This window comes from Equus quagga, chromosome 7 (genome assembly GCF_021613505.1).
Source record: "Equus quagga isolate Etosha38 chromosome 7, UCLA_HA_Equagga_1.0, whole genome shotgun sequence".
In the NCBI taxonomy this organism is placed as follows: domain Eukaryota; kingdom Metazoa; phylum Chordata; class Mammalia; order Perissodactyla; family Equidae; genus Equus; species Equus quagga.
In genome coordinates this window covers 23,660,358-23,681,435 of record NC_060273.1, presented here as the reverse complement: position 1 = coordinate 23,681,435, position 21,078 = coordinate 23,660,358, and the positions used below count along the sequence as shown (strand labels likewise).

Sequence of the window (21,078 nt, the reverse complement as noted above, 5' to 3'; positions counted from 1 at the left end):
TGTTTATACTATATATACAAATATTTGGTGTTTAACATTTTGTTTCCTTTATTATCCTTATTTCTAAATTACTACAAAATATAAACAGGGTCTTGACTAAATTGTTATTTTTGGCCCCCTTATTTTGCCCTCCCCCATTAATTGTGTAATCTTTTACCTCATATTTCAAAACATCAAAATTCCTCCTCTCCATCCTTCATAAGAACCATCTCCAGCAGATCTGGGAGAAATTAAACCCGGTGTGCCCCAAACCTGCAACCATTTTCTTACTAACGAAATCTGAGAATATCGAACTTTAAAGGCACATCTGACCAAACAGCATCAGGACTCTTGTTTCTAGATAGAATTGTGTTTTTTGAGGGGTTCTGTAGCAAAGAGCAGGGATACTGTGACCAAGTGTCCTCCTCCAGCAGTTGCGTCCCCTCTGCCTGAGTGACCAGCTTGGAGGGAGCCTGCAGAGCTGTCAGCATCTGAGGTTTCAGGTGAGTTTTAGAGTGGGACCTCATTGCCCAGTTCCAGTCAGCTGCGCCCAGAGGTAAATGTTTGGGGGCAATCATCCCTTATTTATTATAGTCAACATCAAAGTAGTTGGGCAAGTGACACCTAGAAGAAAACGAAAGAAAGGGTGCAAAGACTCATTTTGTCATTCACGGCTTTTTGCATTTTCGTTGAGAATATAAGTAGTTTTTGAAGTTCTCTTGGGATTTGCATTCCTACAGGAGCATAATGTCAAACATGGATTTCAAAAAAGGCCCCTAAGTGGCTTTCGTTAATTGTAAAATCAGTGCAGAGGTCCCTCGATTCTCACACCTACCCTTATCATAAGTAGTGGCGGCGGCAGGGAGCGCTTCTGAAGGTCGAGAGCTGTTTGTTCCTCCTCTACAAACTGGGGGTGGTGAGGCTCCCAGCTTTGTTGGAAAGCGTCCACCGTGGAGAGCAAGTTTAGGCCGGCCGGCACGGAGCACCAGGAGGAGGAGGGGCGGGCTCAGGAGCCCCTCCTTTGAGGGCGGGGCCGACGTCGTCTTCGCAGCCCAGCTCTGCAGAGGGAAGATCTGCAGTCTCCAGTTTAGAAAATTACATGCAAAACCGACCAGAAGCAGCCGCACTTCTCAGCAGATCTCATAGGATTGTTTGGTAAAGGCTCTGCCGGTCTGCACGGGTCACCTCCCTCGGAACTCCGCGGCTGAACGTCGGAGCCAGCCCTCGGCCCCCTGCAGTCGGAAAGTTACAGCCTCGGGGAGCCCTGGAGGCGGTGGCTGCGGCCCAGGAGGAAGCGGCAGTGCCCGGGTAAGCCCGGGTAAGGGCATGCGTTTATATCTCCGTGTGCCCAACTTTCTCATTTGCTGGTCTGCCTTTTCGACATCCAGAGCCTCTGTGATTGCTACATTTATTTTTCTTAATCGGGATAGGTAAAATATTTCATGGAATTTAAAGGCTTTTCTTTTCATCAATTTACTTTTGAGTAGTTTTCAACTTGTTTTATTCCGCTGCCGCCTGTTACCAAACAGCATGAATGAATGATGCAATCCTGCATAGGAGAATCATCTGTACAAGATTAGGAAAATCCCCAGAATTTCGCCTTGCAGTGTCCGACTTGGTCGTCTTCTTTCCCATTAGAATTAGAATTTTAAATAAGTACTTACCAGATACATTGTTGTAAAGATACAGCTTCAAGTTGGGAATTAAATAATCCTTTCAATCATTAAACTTATTTACTGTATTTTCTTTATATGTGACTTGCACATTATGGTTACTCTTTAAATATTTGACTGATTGATGTTGGTATGAGGATCAGGGAAGAAAATAATAAAGTCCAAGATTTCTGTATTACAACTCCCTGGTACGTTTCAATATAATAATGAGCATAGGCTGTCGCTTTCATGTTGATGAAACAAAGTTGGGACGTTTTAAGTTTTCAAATAATTTGATACATGCCTAATAACTTTTTTTAACCCAACGTTTTATTGATGTATAATTTAATGCAATAGTATGCACCCATTTTAAGTTTATATTTTAATGACTTTTGACAGTTTTATACAAACTTATAATCACCACCACAACAGAACATTTCCATTACCCCTAAAAGATTCTTAGGGCCTCTTTGCAGTCAGGCTCTCCACCTCTAGCCTACTGACTTGATTTTTGTCATTATATTATTTTTATTTTCTAGGATTTCATATAAATAGAATCATGTTTTATGTACTCTTTTGTGTCTGGCTTCTTTGGGTCAGCACAATGCTTTTATATTTATCCATGTTATAGTGTGTATCAGTAATTCATTCCTTTTTATTTATTTATTTTTTATTTTTTAAAGATTTAAAAAAAATTTTTTTTTCCTTTTTCTCCCCAAAGCCCCCCAGTACATAGTTGTATAGTCTTTGCTGTCGGTCCTTCTAGTTGTGGCATGTGGGACGCTGCCTCAGCGTGGTTTGATGAGCAATGCCATGTCCGCGCCCAGGATTCGAACCAACGAAACACTGGGCTGCCTGCAGCGGAGCGCGCGAACTTAACCACTCGGCCACGGGGCCAGCCCCTCATTCCTTTTTATTGCTAAGTAGTGTTCCATTGTAGGGATATACCTACAATTTTTTTTTTTAATATTTTATTTTTTTTCCTTATTCTCCCCAAAGCCCCCCAGTACATAGCTGTATATTCTTCGTTGTGGGTCCTTCTAGTTGTGGCATGTGGGATGCTGCCTCAGCGTGGTTTGATGAGCAGCGCCATGTCCGCGCCAGGATTCGAACTGACGAAACACTGGGCCGCCTGCAGCAGAGCGTGCAAACTTAACCACTCGGCCACGGGGCCAGCCCCTACCTACAATTTTTAAATTCATTTATCTGTTGATGGATATTCTAGTTTTGGGCTCTCACAAATAAAGCTGCTGTGAATATGTTTTCATTTCTCTTGGAAATCTCCAGGAGAGGGATTGCTGAGTCTTAATGGTAAGCGTATGTTTAACTTTATAAGAAACTGCTAAACTGTTTTCCAAAGTGGTTATACCATTTTACATCTCCACTAGCAATGTATAAGAGTTCCAGTTATTCCATGTTCTCACCAATACTTAGTATTGTTAGTCTTTTTTATTTTAGTCCTTCTTTTGAGTTTATCTTTTGCATATCTTTTTGAAATGTCTATTCAAATCTTTTGCTCATATTTTAATGGATTGTTTGTCTTATTATTGAATGTGAGTTCTTTATTATGGATACAAGTCCTTTGTCAAATATATGTATTGTGAATATTTTCTCCCATTCTGTGGCTTGCCTTTCCTTTCTTTTCCATAATAGTCTTTTTTTTTTTTAGGAAGATTAGCCCTGAGCTAACATCTGCTGCCAATCCTCCTGTTTTTGCTGAGGAAGTCTGGCCCTGAGCTAACATCGTGCCCATCTTCCTCTACTTTATATGTGGGACGCCTACCACAGCATGGCTTGCCAAGCGTTGCCATGTCCGAACCCAGGATCCAAACCAGTGAACCCCTGGCCACTGAAGGGGAACGTGCATACCTGACCACTGAGCCACCAGGCGGGCCCCCCAGTACATAGTTGTATATTCTAGGTGTGAGTGCCTCTGGTTGTGCTATGTGGGATGCTGCCTCAATGAGGCTTGACGAGTGGTGCCATGTCTGTGCCCAGGATCCGAACCAGCAAAACCCTGGGCCCCTGAAGTAGAGCACGTGAACTTAACCATTTGGTCCCGGGCCGGCTCCAATAATGGTGTCTTTTGAAGAGCAGAAATTTTTAATTTTGATGAAGCTAATCTATCACTTTTTCCTTTCATTATCTATGCTTTTGGAGTTTTATTTAAGAAATTTTGCCTACCTCAAGGTTGTTTTATTAGTTATCTATTGCTGTATAACAAATTACCCCAAAATTTAGCAGCTTAAAACAACAAACATTTATTTTCTCAGTTTCTGTGAGTCAAAAATCTGAAAGCAGTTTAGCTGGGTGGTGGTTCTGGCTTAGGGTCTCCTAAGAAGTTACTGTTAGCCAAGGTCAATTTATTTGAGTGCTTTATTGGGGAAGGACCTGCTTCCTAGCCCACTCACATGGTTGTTGGCAGGATTCAGTTCCTTGAAACATGTTGGACTGAGGGCCTCAGTTCCTCACTGGCTGTTTGCTGGAGGCCCCCTCAGTTCTGCCACGTGAACCTCTCCATAGGGTAGCTACCAGTGTGACAGTTGCTTTCCCTCAGAGCAAGCAGGGAGCGAGGGCAAGATGGAAGACACATTCTTTATTTTTGTTTTTGAGATTAACTCAAAAAAAAACTTTTGGGGGCCGGCTCCATGGCCGAGTGGTTAAGTTCGCGTGTTCCGCTGCGGCGGCCCAGGGTTCGGATCCTGGGCGCAGACATGGCACCACTCGTCAGGCCACGTTGAGGCAGCCTCCCACATCCCACACCTAGAAGGACCTGCAACTAAGATATACAACTGTGTATGGGGGGGTTTGGGGAGATAAAGCAGAAAAAAAAAAAAAAAAAAAGATTGGCAACAGTTGTTAGCCCAGGTGCCAATCCTTAAAAACAAAGGAAGATTGGCAACAGTTGTTAGCCCAGGTGCCAATCTTTAAAAAAAAACTTCTATTTTGAAATAATTTGAAATAATTATGGATTCACAGGAGGTTGCAAAGAAATATACAGGGAAGTCTCATGTGCTACTTCTTCCCTCATGTCCCTTCCCCTGAGGCCAACCTCCCCAGGAACTAATATTGGCATAGTCCATACAGTTTATTCAGATGTCAGAGTTATACATGCATTCATTTGTGTCAAAGTCTAATCTTGCAAGTGATTTCACCTCCGCCTCATTCTGTTCACTGGAAGAGAGTCACTAAATCCAGCTCATGATCAAGGGCAGGGGTTACAGAAGGGTTGGAGACAGGTTCACGAGGGCCATTTCAGAGGCTGCCTACCGTGGTTGTGAAATTTTTCTCCTATGTTTTAGAAGTTTTATACTTTTAGCTTTGTGTTTAGGTCTTGATTCATTTCGGGTTAGTTTTTGGTATTGGACTGCAGATTCGGGAAGAATATAAGTTCCGGGCTTTCTATATTTTATTACAACTACCAGGTAGGATTTCAATATAATAATAATCATAGTCTTGTCCTTTTCATGTTGGTGAAACAAAATAGAAGGGACTTTTTAAATTTTCAAATGACTCGATATATCCCCAGTTAAAAGTCAAGTAGCAATGTATGAATTCCAAATTGGAAGAGAAATAGGGCAGGCCTCTATAATTAAAACAATTCTCTTTTAGATGTAAATGGCATCAGAGGAGAACGAGTAAACTATATTAAAGAAGCAAATTGGAAATATTCCTTTTGTTGTCCTGCCATTCTGGGCAGTGAGTCCTCTCTTAGGAGCGGCAGCTTCCAGGGAGCCCGCTGTGGGCTACAGCTCGCCCTGGCTTGTAGGGGAGCGGGATTCAGAAGACCTGCCAAAGCCAGTCATACTCAGCAGAGTGGGAAAAGAAATGCTAGACTTTTGTCCCCAGGTACAGGGCTTTGAGTACGACTTGTACTTTTCTTCCTTCACAAGAGTATTGTCTATGTGACTCGGCTGAGCGGAAGGGTACACTGAACACTTTGAGTCAGTAAGGACTGTGTTTGAACCTTCTGAATTATATATTTCCTTTACTGTAAGGAGGCATTCTGACTCCCTTTTCAATCTCTGCTTTGCTTTCTCTTGCCTCATGTTCTCTAGTTTTTTTAAGTCTTTTTTTCTGTGTGATATTTAGCACCTTTATCTATTTACAGTTTTAATTATGAGAATTAGAATTCAAAGTTGGCTTTGTTCGCTCGGTGTTGGGCAGCAGGACTCTTCTCCAGCTGTTCTTAGAATGCTGTTGACTCTGTCTCCTCGTGTTGAAGACAGCAGGGATTGCTTTGTAGAGTCTGTATTGCACCTGAGTCGGCCTTGTATTTGCATTTTGTTCTCACAATAGATCTTCTTTCTCTTTCTCTCGCCTTTGTGCCCTGCTAATCAGGTGTAGGTGATTTCCTATCAGACCTGAAGCTTTTTCAGAATCAAAGCCACAGAACAGAGTGTGTGTACTCCTCTCCGATGCCTGAAGGAGGTGGGAGTGCAGTGTGTTCCAGGGGAAACGTCTTAAGAAACTTTGCATCTAATCCTTCTTTGTACTGGTCCCGCTAGGAGGGAGAGTGGAGCCAGTCTGTCTTCCTCTTTCTTCTCATGTTATCTGGGCCTTGATGTTCATTTCCTTGTTCTCTCTTTCTAGGCTGTTCTTGCTTTTGCGGAATTCACAACATCTCTCTCAAAGAAATTTGTAGTCAGAACTTTATGCTGCATTTTTATTCAGGAAAGAAGTGGAAGAGAAGAGTGTCAGCTCCTAAGAATCCAGCTCTGGAGAAACGTGAGTGTTTTGTTGTTGTCATCGTCATTGTTATAATTTTTTGTCTATCAGCAGTTTACTTTTCACCTGAATAAAAAAAATTGTCTGCTATAACCTGTGTAGTATGCATAAAATCTCAGGTTCCCTGAAGAATAGCTGTTCCTTTTTTATCATAAAATGTACTATAAATTTGTTGGTCAGGAACCCTAGTCCTAGTTATCGGGAGGCTCCTTGACTGTCCTCTGATCCAGAAGCTTCTCAGACTCCTTTGTGAATTGTTTCAGTGCCCAGAGGTCCTGAAACAGACTTGCTCCTACTACCAACGCCTCCCCAGATGATGTCCCTCTGAGCCCAGTAAGCTTTGTTCTCTAGGCTGTGCTCAACCTCCACAACCTCTGTGCCAGCTTGTATTTGTCCTTACACTGGTGAAGGTAAGAGGTCAATCCTAACAAAAGGGGCAGTTAGTGAAGGTGATCTTAGATGCTTCTTGCGAGATATGTAGATGGAGAAGTTGGAAGAGAGTTTGTTTGGGTGAGGAGGTTTTTTCCTCTTATCCAAAAATCAGACCTCTTAAGTCTAACCCTGAAGGAGAGCTTGCTTTTGTACTTTTGGAGCTGGGAGTGGAAAGGGGTTGTCAGCAGTGGTTTCTTTACCAGTTGGCCCTCTGCTTCCCCAGATGGACCAGCTGGTGGCCATGCAGGCTAGAGTCCCGTTTGGAGCTGCAGAAGGCAGTGGTTCAGTGGTGGGGACTGGGCCTGGGAGCTGCCACGTCTAAGTACAGAGCCTTCCACCAGGATTTCTTCCATCCCCAGTCCTGTCTGCCCACCCCCCAAGGGCCAGGTATGAGGGATCCAGAGTCCATTCTCCAGCAACGATTTTTCTTTGTGTGAAATTCTAATGTAAACAATTTACTTTGAAACAACTGAACTTACTCAGCAGATTTTTTTCCACCTGTAGCTGTGAGAAGTTTGAATATGCATGAATTGTGAGTCATTCTTGGGGGAGACAATGAAAAAAGAGGGAACTGGAAGTGAAGAAGGAGGCAGGGCATTTTACAATGCAGGTTGGGAAACTAAAGGAAGCTGAGGCTGTTTGCTCTGCAGGCTACGCAGGGAGTTGAAACTCATGTAACCCTAGGGGTGGAGGGCATATGCCCTGGCATGAGCATTTCATGGGCAAAGCTAAGGCCATATAATCCAGCTCTGTCTCTTAAGGAGGGCATGGAGAAAGAACAGGCCCTCCAAGTAAGTTCAGTGTAATATTTGTCTCAAACATCCTATTTTCTCTGTCTTTGGAATCACAGTGCAACCTGGGAGGCAGGTGTCAGCAATTCTGAGTTATAAGTCAGGACTAGCGTTCTTCTGGGGATATGGAAATCAGTCCTCACTTTATTTGAGGAAGTGTACGTTTCCTTTCGTATTTGAGGCTGATGGTCTGATTGAAACTATTGCTGATATTAGTGGTTGGAAAGAGGCTCAAATCGCTGGTTTTCAAACATGTGCAATAATGCCTTGTCTGATCATGTCAGCAAGACTGGGAGCTTCTTAAAGATGGTGCTCATTCTGTATTTCCGAGGACCTGTGCTAGGCATGGAGTGGCATTTGTCTTCTTACTAGCTTTGAGGCTTCAGAAGCCTGTCAGTCATTCTCAGGAGAATTGTCCATTCTTAGTTATATTGTATTGCCTCATGCACTTTCTTAAAAGATTCTTTAGCCTGTCCCATTTATCTCATTTTAGCCTCCCTTAGATCATTTGTTTGTCTATTCCTGGCTTTCTCTCCATTTACATGTGGCTTATTCTCCATGCTCAGTATAATTGCATTGCATTAAGCACTGCTTCTCTGCTGATAGGCAGCTGTCTTATAGACTTTTATAGTGAGCCTGCCCAACCCTGTCATGTGAATTAACTTGATTCCCTCTTGACTAGAGCCAACTTGGTGGTTTCTGAGCCACAGAGAGAGTGGGATATGGAGGTCCTTGGAGCTCCCTGGCTTCATAGGAATTTGATAATTTATTAAATCTGTTCCTATCTGCTGGTCTTTCCAAAAATGTGTGGACTTTCTTCTTTCACTGTTAATGAATTATCACCCATTGGGTTGTCCAGCTAGGAGAACTTTGGTCTGAATCCTTGATGAAAATCTTTGACATTTCCTGGGTCCACATTAGGTTCTTTTCAGTTCTTAACCTTATTTAGTTCTGCTTAATTTATCCACCTTTTTTGTGTTGTCTCTGTGCATTTGAGATCCAAGTTTTAGTTCTTATCCATCTCTTAGGAGCTGTGTGAGCTTGGGTAAAGCACTTAGCTTCCTTATACCTCTTTTAGTTAATCTATGAAATAGACACAAAATTGTTCCTACAGAAAGGTGTGGGACCAGACCCAAATGATGGCTTTGAGGTTTCTTCCAACTTCAGAATATGTGATGTTGATTCTGTTTCACTAGTATTTTCGTCATTGCTGGTTAAGGATTTTAATTTTAGGCTAATAGTGCACTAAACTGGAATTGATTTGTGGAGAACAATAATCTACTCAATACTGTGTTAAGTTCTCAATAACTGCTTACATTCAACTCTAATCGGTGAGACACCTTACTTAACACCTACTGGGTGCTGGAGACAGAGATAGAAAGATAATTCAGTCAAAGTGCCCATCCTGAAGGAGCTCACGTTCTAGGAGAGGAGTGGGAGCGATTAATTCTCTGAGAGGAGGGGAAGGAGGGGATGGTGTAGAATAGGGAAGGTCATTAATCTGCACCTTGAAGAATAAATAGGAATTTGCCCATTAGACATGAGGGATTAGGTTTTTTCAGACAGAAAACAGCATTTGCAAAGGTGTGGAGGAATAAAAGACCATGACATATTTAAGGAACAAGAAGTCCTCTGTATTCTTTGAGCATAAATTGTGTGTGAGTGTGTATGTGTGTATTTGTTGGAGGAGCTCAGCAATGGGGGAATAGATTGGTGAAACAGAATGCAAATCATGAAGGGCATAAACCAATTGAATAACAGAGACATTATGTTAATTTATATGCTAACGATGGGGAATGGATTAGCACGGGCATCTCGAGGTCTGATATGATTAAAACCTGATTTTTTATTTTTTAAATTTTTAAAATTTTATTTATTTATTTATTTTGAGGAAGATTAGCCCTGAGCTAACTGCTGCCAATCCTCCTGTTTTTGCTGAGGAAGACTGGCCCTGAGCTAACATCTGTGCCCATCTTCCTCTACTTTCTATGTGGGACACTTACCACAGTATGGCATGCCAAGCGGTGCCATGTCCGCACCTGGGATCAGAACTGGGGAACCCCAGGCCGCCGAAGTGGAGCATGCACACTTAACCACTGCGCCACTGGGGCAGCCCCTAAGAACCTGATTTGACCTGATTAAATTCTAGAATCCTCAGCAGCCAAACCTGAATACAGGCAGGTACAGTATAGTTAAAAGTAAAATGCCAATGACTATGTTAAAAAATATCTTTACCTTTTAGAAATATAAACTGAAATATTTTTGTATGAAATGATACGATTTGCTTTGAGATAATGAGGGAAGGTGGAAGTGTGTGTATGTGATATTGTAATTTAGATTTATAATAAGCATATATTTGGTCTTCATCCCCATGTCTGGCACAAAGCTCCTAAAACCCCTGGAATTTCCTGTTATGAGAGCGATAAAGGTGTCTCTTGCTATGTTAATGGGTGACTTTTGGACTGGACCTACCGATGGGGGCTGTTTGTCAGGAGAGCAAACCATGTGATGAGAGAGTTGGAACTTTCAGTCTCACCTCCTGACCTCTGGGAAGAGGAGACGGCTGGGAGTTGAGTTCAGTCACCAATGGCAGTGATTTAATCAATCGTGCCTTTGTAATGAAGGCTCCAGAAACACCCAAAAGGATGTGTTCGAAGAGCTTCAGCGTTGGTGAATACATGGAGATATGGGGAGAGTGGACTACCTGGAGGGGGCATGGAAGCTCTGTGCCCCTTCCTACATACCTTGCCCTATGCCTTTCTTCCACTTGGCTGTTCCTGACTTATATCCTTTTATAATAAATCAACGATGTATAAATAAGTAAATAAAATATTTTGCTGAGTTCTGTGAGCTGCTCTAGCAAATTAATCAAACCTAAGGAGGGAGTCCTGGGAACTTCCAATCTATAGCTAGTCCATCAGAAGCACAGGTGACAACCTGGACTTGCAACTGGCATGTGAAGTGTGTGTGTCAGGGCTCAGTTTTGTGGGACTGAACCATTAGCCTGTGGAATCTGATGCTCTCTCTGGGTGGCTTGTGTCAGAACTGAGTTGAATTGTAGGACACCCTGCTGGTGTCCTAGAATTGCTTGGATGTGTGGGAACTCTCCCCCTCAAGTTAAAGTTGGGGTGCAGAATTATTTTTAGTGGGTTGTTGATGAAGCAGGGTTTGCTATGCTTGTTGAAGCAGGATGATGAATACATGGAGTTCATGTATTCATTCTATTTTTGCATGTATTTGAAATTTTCCACAATAAAAAGTTAAAAAGTGGTTACTTGTGTGTATGTAATTCACAATTATATCATTTTTGTTTATTCATTCACCCTTCAGAAATTAATTGAGCATCTACTCACTATGGGTATTTTGGAAAATTCTGGATCTTAGTATAAAGAGCCTGCAATCCAGGAAATGAAAGTGACATGCACATGAATAAATTTAAGATAAGTTGGCATATTATGAATTCTGTATATTAAAAACAGGTCTACATAAAGTACTGTGGAAGTTCTGGGAAGAAATTTTTTCCAGCTCAGCAGAATCAGAAAAGACTTACAGTGAAGATGGCATTTGAGCTTTATTCTTTCACTTAATTCAACAAATATTATTGAGCCCCACTATGTGCCAGGTACTATTCTCAATCCTAAGGATCTAGCAGTGAACAAAGCTGATAAAGATCCTACTATTCTGAAATTTATATCTTAATTAGGACGGATAGACAATACGTATATATAATATAATAAGTACATTTTATTATATGCTAGAAGATGATAGATTGTTACAGAAGAAAGAAAAAGTAGGGCCTAGTGAGGGAGATTAGTAATGTTGGGAGTAACGATAGGGGAGGGGGAGGTTGCCATGATAAACAGGGTTGTCAGGGTTGGCTCATTGAAGAAGGTGATATTTGGGCAAACTCTTGATGAGGGAATTGGCCAAGTGGCTATCTGAGTGAAGGACATTCCCACCGAGGGCACAGCTGGAGCAAAGGCCCTAAGTGGGGAGACTACATAGTGTATTTGCAGAACAGCAAGAGAACCAGTGAGGTTAGAGCAGAGTGAGCTAGGGGGAGAGGTGTAGGAAACGAAGTCAGAGATGAAATGGGGAGGGCATGGTGGTGGTGGTGCCAGTGTTGGAGGGCAGACCTTATGGGTAATCATAAGAACTTTGGCTTTTACTTTTAGCAAAATGAGGAGCCACTGAAGGATTTTGAGATAGAGATGTGACATGATTTGGCTTATACTTTACAATCATTACTCTGGCTGTTATGTTGAGAACAAATACTGGGGTGGGGGATCTTTTAGTAGACTATTGGTACAATCTTGGCAAGAAACATTGGTGGCTCAGGCTAGATAGCAGTGGATATGATGGAAGTGGTCAGATTTTGGTTAGATTTTAAAGGTAGAACCAACAGAATTTCCTGAAAGATTGGATGTGGGATTTGACAGAAAGAGAAATGTCAAGGATGAACGGAGAATGGAGGTGCCATCAAGGGAGAGAAGGAAGGCTGCCAGAATGGCAGTTTTTTGTCGGGAGGGGAGATCAGGAGTTCAGTTTTGGACATTTTAAGCTTGGGGTGTTTACTAAACATCTGAGTGAAAGGTAGGTAATTGGAGTTTAGAGTTTGGGAGAGAGGACTGGGTTACAGGTATACATTTGGGAGTTACTGTTATAGAGATGACATTTAAAGCCATGAGCCTGGATGAATTCAAGGGAGTGAGTATAGGTGGAGAAGACCAAGGATGGGCTGTGGGTCATTAAGAGAACAGAAGAGAACCAACCAGCAAAGGAGCTCAGCCTCAATGAGGGGACAATATGTGAACCTGGGAAGTCAGAGTTGAGGGATTAGCTTGAACAAGAGCATGATGGTGGGGAGAAAAACAGATTGCAGATAACCAGTAGCATATGTGTGTTTTTGTAGTTTCTGTTGAATGGAAATTTTATTCACATTTATATGGGTAATGCAGAGTTTAAGATTCTGCTAACTGGATTCATTAATTTATCCTCTTTCCCCTTTTTAGTGGGTCTCCAATGAAACTCATGTTTCCTATTTGGACTACTCTCTTGTATAGGCTCATAAAAAGGGTTGGCTTTTTTTTTTTTTTCAAAGTTTGGCCCTGAGCTAACATCTGTTGCCACTCTTATTTTTTTTTTCCTTCTCCCCAAAGCCCCCCAGTACATAGTTGTGTATTCTAGTTGTGGGTCCTTCTAGTTCTGCTAGGTGGGATGCGGCCTCAGCATGGCTTGATGAGCGGTGCCGTGTTGGCGCCCAGGATCCTAACCAGTGAAACCCTGGGACACCAAAGCAGAGCCAGTGAACTTAATCACTCGGCCACAGGACCGGTCCCAATGGTTGGCAGTTTTTAAAGGACCAGTTAGTAAATATTTTAGGCTTTGCGTGCTGTACAGTCTGTTGCAGCTACTCATCTGTTGTAATGTGGAAGCATCTATAGACATATAAACAAATGAACATGGCTGTGTTCTAATAAAACTTTATCTGTGGACACCGAATTTTGAATTTCATGTAGTTTTCATGTGTTACAAAATATTCTATTGCTTTATTTCAACTATTATGTAAAATGTAAAAATCATTCTTACTTCATAAGCTGTACAAAAACAGGTGGCAGGCTGGATTTGGTCTACTGGCTGTAGTTTAACCCCTGGCTTAAAAGATTTTTTTCCAAGGTCAGCTTTGAGCTGGATCATTCTGCCAAATGCATTGGTTAGAAATCAGTTATGAATTGGGTTGGCCAGCTCCTTTTTTTTTGAGGAGGAGGATTAGCCTTGAGCTAACATCTGCTGCCAATCCTCCTCTTTTTGCTGAGGAAGACAGGCCCTGAGCTAACATCTATGCCCATCTTCCTCTACTTTATATGTGGGATGCCTCCACAGCATGGTTTTTGCCAAGTGGTGCCATGTCCACACCCGGGACCAGAACTAGCGAACCCTGGGTCACCGAAGAGAAACATATGCACTTAACCACTGTGCCACCGGGCCGGCCCCTGGCCAGCTCCTTTGAGTCTGTTTTCAACCACTATCTATTCTAAATATAGTTAATTTGCATAACCTGTGTGGCCTTGTACGTGACATATTAGTCTCTTTGATGGGAGTCTAGTCTAGGTGACCTCTAGGATCCTATTCACCCTCGTGATTCTAGTCCAGTGATTTTCTAAAAAATGAAAAAACTCAAAATTCTTTTTGAAACTCTGTCCTCCATAGCTTCTGCAGCACTGTGGTCTCCCAGAGTTTCTTCCGGTGACCTTTCCTTTTCATTTTCCTTCTCAGACTCCTGACTTGAAGGTTCCGTTCCTGCGGGCTTGGTTTCCAGCCCTCTTCGTTTCTCCTTCTCTACTTTCTCTTGTGACTTTCGTCAGGCCATACCTTCAATTACCGCCTCTACACGGGCAACTAACAAATGTGTATGTTTAACTCTGATCTCTCTTCTGAAGCGGAAAGCCTTTCAAGGTTTCTCATCACCTAGAAGTTAAAATGCAAGCTCCTTAGCCTGGCCCAAGGCCCTGCTTGGTCTGAACTCCTCGTGCACTGCCCGGCAGCTGGTCTGAGCTATTGGGCAGCTTGCAGCACGTCATCCATCATTCTTCCTCCTTGCTTTTGCCCATGCTCTTCCCTCTGCCATCACTACCTTCTTTCCTTGCTGTCATCTCTCTCCCCCTTACTCCCAGCACACACCAAATTGATACCCTGCCCTTTGAGAACCCACTCAGAGGGCCACTTACCCTTCAAGATTCAGTGCAAATGCCTGTCCCTCCTGGAAGCCCTTTTCATAGACAAGGTTAAGCATTTTCTCTTTGTGCCCATAGTATCACATGCACATTTCCATTGTAGCACTTGCCTTATTGCTATAATTATTAGGTCAAAAATAGTTGAATAGTGGTTAAATATCAAATATATTTACAAGTTGGTACCTTCACTGGACTGAGTTCCTGGGAACAGAGTTTTGGTCCTGCTCATTTTTGTAACCCCAGAGCCTGACATTTAGAAGGTGCTTAAATTGTGTTAAAAAAATGAATGACTCCGTGCTTATGAGGTCTACACTGACTTTGATACAAATCAAAGTATGTTGACAATAGTAGGCAAAATTGGACCTTTTCATGATTGTATTTTATGTCTTTAACTATATTTATCTCTTTCTGTTGTAGGAGGAGAATTCTTCCAAGGATGGTCTCCCATTCAGAGTTGAGGGAGCTTTTCTGTGCAGCTGATGCAGTATGCTTCGATGTTGATAGCACAGTCATCAGAGAAGAAGGAATTGATGAACTGGCCAAATTCTGTGGAGTTGAGGATGCTGTGTCAGAAATGTAGGAACAGTATTTATTCACTTTATGAAATGATCAAGAATTGCAAAAGAGAGTGATTTTTGGATGACATGCAGGACCAGAGCCACAATTCCCTGATTCAGTCCCTGGCTATGGAACATAAGCACTAGGCTTTTTCTTCCATCACTTAGAGCTGAATTTGGTAGTATACATTATCCAATCCTCCATTTATACAAATATTTATGGCAAAAAAAATAGTTGTCTCTGACAAACAAATGTGGATAAGATACACTCTTAGCTTGGTCAGGGGAACAATGACCATAACTAACCAAAGAAGATGGCCGGGGGGGTAGAGGGGGCTCCAGGTGTCCAGTGCTTTGTGTCGTGGTTGACAGTGTGGCCTTAGTGGTTTGCTGGGAAGCTAGTTTTGGTTCAGAATCTCTCAGTGGGATGCCTAGGTGAGAGCCCTGCTCTCCCTCCTGTCCCCCCCAGTACCACCTGCATTCACCTGGTCATGGACCATTTCATGTTCAGCTGCATTTGATGCAAGACATGGTTCCAAAATATTATTGTGATTCTCAAGCAAACCTTCAATAGTTTATTCCCAGGCCTCGCTCCCATGCATCATAGCGTGTCTGTTGTGCAGTGGGGCTCTAGGCAGCACCTTCCTCATGAGTGGACATTGTGAGGAGCTGGGGAGGTTAGGCATGTAAACTTCGACGACAGCTAACTTGTCTGGCCTGACTGTTGGGTCTTCCTCCTAGGACACGGCGAGCCATGGGTGGGGCAGTGCCTTTCAAGGCTGCCCTCACAGAGCGCCTATCTCTGATCCAGCCCTCCAGGGAACAGGTGCAAAGGCTCATAGCAGAGCACCCCCCACACCTGACCCCTGGTATAAGGTAAGAGGAGCCCCGGTCTGGGTACTGTCTCCCTAGCAGCACCTGCGTCCTCCTGAGAGTATCTCACTATTGTTGAAGAACTCCCTTCCCTGTGGTTCTTTCAGCACTTACATATGGTCTTGTGTGGCTGGTTGGTCCTGCCCGTGTCTGCCCTCCCTCTCTCCCCAGAGAGAGCTTAAGCCTCCTCTTCATCTTGTGTTTCTAGATCCATGGGCAGAATAGAGTTGTGGAATGGTTTCCTAAAGCAGTCAAGCCTCACCCATTAATTTCGAATGCGTTTAGAAAAACATATATAAAACATTAATTCACCAGGCAATATATCTTGTCCAGTGTACCTCAGGCAAATGCATTCAGGAGGAAAAAATATTTTAGTTTCCTTTTCATGTTTCATGTTTTCTCTTTTGTATTAATCAGTGTTTGGTATTTTATGTTTCTTTTTTGCAGGGAGCTAGTAAGTCGCCTTCAAGAGCGAAATGTTCAGGTTTTCCTAATATCTGGTGGCTTCAGGAGCATTGTAGAGCATGTAGCTTCAAAGCTCAACATCCCTGCAACCAATGTATTTGCCAACAGGCTGAAATTCTACTTTAATGGTAAGACTTTAATGGTAACATTTTCCCTTTCATATCAGTTTTTGTATTCAATATTCTAGGTAATGTCTGTTGTAATACAACTTAGGCAAAGTGGCTTTGGAGTTAAATATTCAGATAAAAGATTCTCTTGACTGATGTCTTTTGCTCCTTGGTATTCTTTGCTCTGCAAAATAGACTTAGGTCATCATCTCTCCTCGCTTTAGTATCCATATAATTGTCTATCTCTATATAAATGTCTGTGCTTGGTAAAATGTTAATGTTAATTCCTATGTAACCCACATTACTTATTTTGCTATGCATTATATTTCAATTTTATGAGAGCTGTCATGTATTTGAGCCAGTTTAGACTCAGGAAGGAGAGTTAATGTGTTAGCAAGTCACTGCACTATAGCTGCCTTTCAAGATGCCTCCTGGCCCCTCTCTGGACTACCACAGAGCCATAGCTGTAGTTTTCTATCATCTCAAGATGTCTCCAATGACATCAAAGGGTGGCTGACATTCTTAAAACCAAATAATATTAATTTAAAAATTTTAAATGTGTTAATAGAACACTTTTTTTTTTTTTAGATTGGCACCTGAGCTAACTACTGTTGCCAATCTTTTTTTCTCTGCTTTATTTTCTCCCCAAATCCCCCCAGTACATAGCTGTATATTTTAGTTGTGGGTCCTTCTAGTTGTGGCCACCTCAGCATGGCCTAATGAGCGGTGCCATGTCCATGCCCAGGATGCGAACCGGCAAAACCCTGGGCCGCTGAAGCGGAGCGTGCAAACTTAACCACTTGGCCACGGGGCTGGCCCCAATAGAACACTTTTGAAGGAACTACAGATAGAGATCATTTGAAAAAAAGTAGAGAATGAGTGTGGTAATTACTATAAGAATGGAAATAATCGATCAAATATAACTTGAAATTTCCTCTTAGATGAAATTATATATTAACTTATTTTAAATTTAATATATTCATGGTGTTCTGCCACCCAACAAGGTTTAAGAATTACTACACTGGAAGCTTAAAAGATAAAACTAATTTACCCCAAGGTGTGTATTACCTAAAGGAGTAACCTCGACAAGAAGTATTTGTAATTTAAAAGAAAAGCTTGTTTATTCTGAGGAATAGGTGTGGAAGTCCAGGCTGTGTCACTTTACTGAGGGCCATGTTTAGCTTCCTCAGTGACATTTAAGTGAGTATATCATCTATGCAAAAAGCAGGCCCTACTGATACAATTCTGAGGCTCTTTAACATTGTTTTAACTTCTCTTTTTAGGTGAATATGCAGGTTTTGATGAGATGCAGCCAACAGCTGAATCTGGTGGGAAAGGAAAAGTTATTAAACTTTTAAAGGAAAAATTTCATTTTAAGAAAATAGTCATGATTGGAGATGGAGCTACAGACATGGAAGCCTGTCCTCCTGCTGTATGTATTAAGCGGACTAACATTTTTCCGGTTGTATTTTTGCTTTAGACAGGTGATGTAGAACTCAGTAAGATTTACAAGAGTTAAACAAAAACATCTAAGTATCATTGTAAAATAGAAAAACAAAGGAAAACAAATACAATCTCAATACGTCGATTGACTTTTTTGCAAACCCAAGAAAGGTTGCAAATAAGGAACTAAAAACCTTTAAAACTTTCAGTGACTCTTGTCTCTACAGTATGGCCACCACCTTTTAGCCCAAGTATGTGCTCGACAAGGTTGAGCTTCATTTCCCCAAATAGTTCCACAGATAAGAATGCGGCTTTTATAGCTGTAACCGAAACGTCAATGCCCTTTTATATTTGATAAACTATTTCCTCATATATTATCTTATTTTGTCCTCAGAATGGCCCTGTGAGGTAAAGTATTATCTTCTCCGTTTTCCTACTTGGGGAACTGAGGCTCATGGAGGTTCGATAACTTGCTTATATTAAAGCATTTTATTCTTCTGAATTAACATTGTTGTTTTCTGAGACTAGCAGGAAACAAGTACTATATAGCAAGTGTCCTAAATATCAAATATGTTCATTTCACGCAGGACTTTCCTTTATCATCTCATTCTAACTTAAGAAAAAATGAACCAAAAATATAGTGGTGAACTTTTTACTGCCTAGTTTCCTGAGATCTAAAAATAGTAATTATCTTTATAAATGATTAACCAAAGGGGGTTAAAGAATCTTTTTGGATCCTTTTATCATTACTTGAATCAGTTCAAGATAACAAGTCCTTAGATGATTTACAACCAATGTTGGTTGACTAAGTAATGAACACTGGGCTAGTTAGTACATAAACATAAAATAACACTTCTCTCAGGGAGTTCCCAATCCCAGGGTTGAGAAATGACAAAGTTATAAATTCCAGATGACCCTACCAATCGGAAGATGACAGAGCCTGACTGAACCAAGAGAAAGTGGCACGCATGCAGGTGTGTAGCCCTCGAAGGTGGTAGAGGAACCTGTGAGCTAAGGAAGGTTAACAGCCACCATGTGAAGGCTTAGCAGGACTTAGGGAAGGAAGTTTCCAGAGGGAAGGAGGCAGCAGAGCAGAGTGGGCATGTGGACACTACGTATAGTCCTGGGCTGGACAGTGGGCAAGAGCCAGCGGGAGTGGGCCTTCCCTTCAGCAACTGCCGAAGACTCCACATACCAGGCACCGTGGTGTTACCTTTAGGTCCTGGGAAGCCCTAGAAGGCTTCTGGACGGAAAAGGAATGAGTCCTTGTGTTAGGACAGCTAAGTTGGGGCCAGCATGCAGAAAGTGCTGCCACAGGCAGGAGGCTCAGTTGGGAGACTAAATTTAACTGGAAGGTAAGAACTCTAGTTATTTTTTTCCCCTGTGTGGTATGAAAATAAAAATGAAAAGGGCAAATAAGAGAATTTTGTACTTCCAAATTAGTGGGTATTGTGTCTGTATCCTGGAAGAAAAAAAATACCATCTTAAAAAATCATTGATTAAAAGAAGGTATCACTTAGTATAAATTAATGAAATGATGTAACTTTAAATAATTTGAATGATGAAAAGTAGAGTACTGCCAACAGCTATTGGGGTCATCATCTCCTTCAGCCCACAATAACATACCTCCCTGGTTCACCCAGGGCACCAGTCAGGAGATGCCTGCTTTGGTCCCAATTCCCGGCACAAGGGGATTTCCACTGCACCACAGGCCTCTCTGATTTCCCCCCTTTGAAATTGCCTGGTCTGGGTGTGATGGCCATCCAGATTAGAGCTCAGACATTTACCACCTGATGTGATTTTATCTTTGTTTGTAAGCAACTGTCTTGGTTTTAAGAGGGCTTAAATTCTCCTGAAACCCACAATGTGCAGCTGAGTGGATCTGTGGCCCTGGTGCACTTGCTCATTCAAAGGGCAGGAGGAAGCTCCCAGGCAGCTGGGGAGGCTGGGCTCACCTCTCTTTGCATGGAATGGTTTACTTTTTCAAGCAACACTTAGTGCCCTAGACTGCTACTGTATCTTTTTTTTTTTTCCAACTATTTCTCTTTTTTTTTTCCTTCTTAGGATGTTTTCATTGGATTTGGAGGAAATGTGATCAGGCAACAAGTAAAGGACAACGCGGAATGGTACATAACTGATTTTGTAGAGCTTTTGGGAGAACTGGAAGAGTAATAGCAAGTTTTATACAGTTCATAACAACTTCACGTTAATTTTCAAAAGTTATACAGTTTGATACTGTTTGCTTCCAATTGCCTATTACAACTTAATGTATGAATTTGGTATCGATTATCTGTACCTCTAAGTAAACTATAGTTACGCCTCCTAGAAAATCGCTTTTTTTAAGTGTAGTTCCATTATTATTATGACCATTAATTACCTGGAGAGTTTTATAATGTGAATTCTTTATGAATTTCCTGGCTATATTTTATTTGAAGCCTTTTGAAGATGGATAGTCAATTAAACACCTTCACTATTGGAAATATGGATTAGGCAGTGAATTTAAGTGAATATTAAGTGAACTGAAGTGAATATTCGTTTTCCCTTTGGCATATAAATAAAAGTTCATCCATGTATCAGAACAGATTTGTAGAAGTTTCAGTTCCGCCTATCATGTATCTCAATATCCAGTATTTCAAGTACTTTAAGTGTTTGAGTAGAAACAACCTCCAGGCAAGGAACCAAGGAGTCGAGACCCGCCCCCGGAACACAGTGCTTGTCACAATGTACCCACCATTTGGCCCCGACCAATCTTTGCACTGAGTGAAGCCTTGGCCAGAGGGATGGAACTTCTTTTAGTACTTCTTGGAATTTGTCATTTAGGGAATGTTACAAAAGCTTCAAAAAAAAATAACAATAGAAACTTAAACAAAAGTACTGACCTTAAAAAATGGATATTTGATGATCATGTGAAGAACTAAAAAGTTTTACTCATCCCAAATGAAGATCAGCATTTTTCCCTAAATGAATTAAGAAATAACTCCTAATAGCATATATGAACAATTTCTTACAGATGAGTTGGAAGGACCTTAAAGCCAGGTTCATGTGTATTCTGAGCAGGGCCAAGAAAGGGAAATTTCAGAACATGCTTTGATAGTCTGAGATTATATACCTTCCCTGGTGGAAAAATTGGGGAGGATAAAGACACAGGTTTAGGAAGAGGCATGCAGTGAGTGGATACTGTTGGATAATTTAGTAGAAAAGGCCGGAAGGATTTAATATTGAAATTATTTGGAAAATTTATAATTTAACCAAATAATCAGATAATTATTTAGTCTAATCAATTCAGCTCAATCAAATTTCCTTCAAAATCAGAGTGT

The 21,078-nt window shown here is 41.6% G+C and overlaps 1 protein-coding gene across 9 annotated transcripts; it reads left to right on the top strand.

Annotated features, from left to right (window-relative positions):
• The first annotated feature begins 1,063 nt into the window (after positions 1-1,063).
• Positions 1,064-20,340, top strand: PSPH (phosphoserine phosphatase). 9 transcript variants are annotated; one of them, XM_046668564.1, is made up of 8 exons: positions 1,064-1,287; positions 6,225-6,359; positions 14,734-14,892; positions 15,615-15,749; positions 16,194-16,339; positions 17,602-17,750; positions 18,672-18,735; positions 19,826-19,945. In XM_046668564.1, the coding sequence occupies exons 3-7, from the start codon at positions 14,753-14,755 to the stop codon at positions 18,693-18,695; spliced, it is 594 nt and encodes a 197-aa protein (XP_046524520.1). In that variant the 5' UTR covers positions 1,064-1,287; positions 6,225-6,359; positions 14,734-14,752; the 3' UTR covers positions 18,696-18,735; positions 19,826-19,945. The 9 variants fall into 9 exon arrangements, with proteins under 9 accessions (XP_046524520.1, XP_046524519.1, XP_046524516.1 ...); XM_046668563.1 differs by lacking the exon at positions 18,672-18,735 and adding an exon at positions 7,015-7,178 and having other exon boundaries at positions 1,065-1,287; positions 6,306-6,359; positions 19,826-20,340; XM_046668560.1 differs by lacking the exon at positions 18,672-18,735 and adding an exon at positions 7,015-7,178 and having other exon boundaries at positions 1,065-1,287; positions 19,826-20,340.
• The last annotated feature ends 738 nt before the right edge of the window (positions 20,341-21,078 follow it).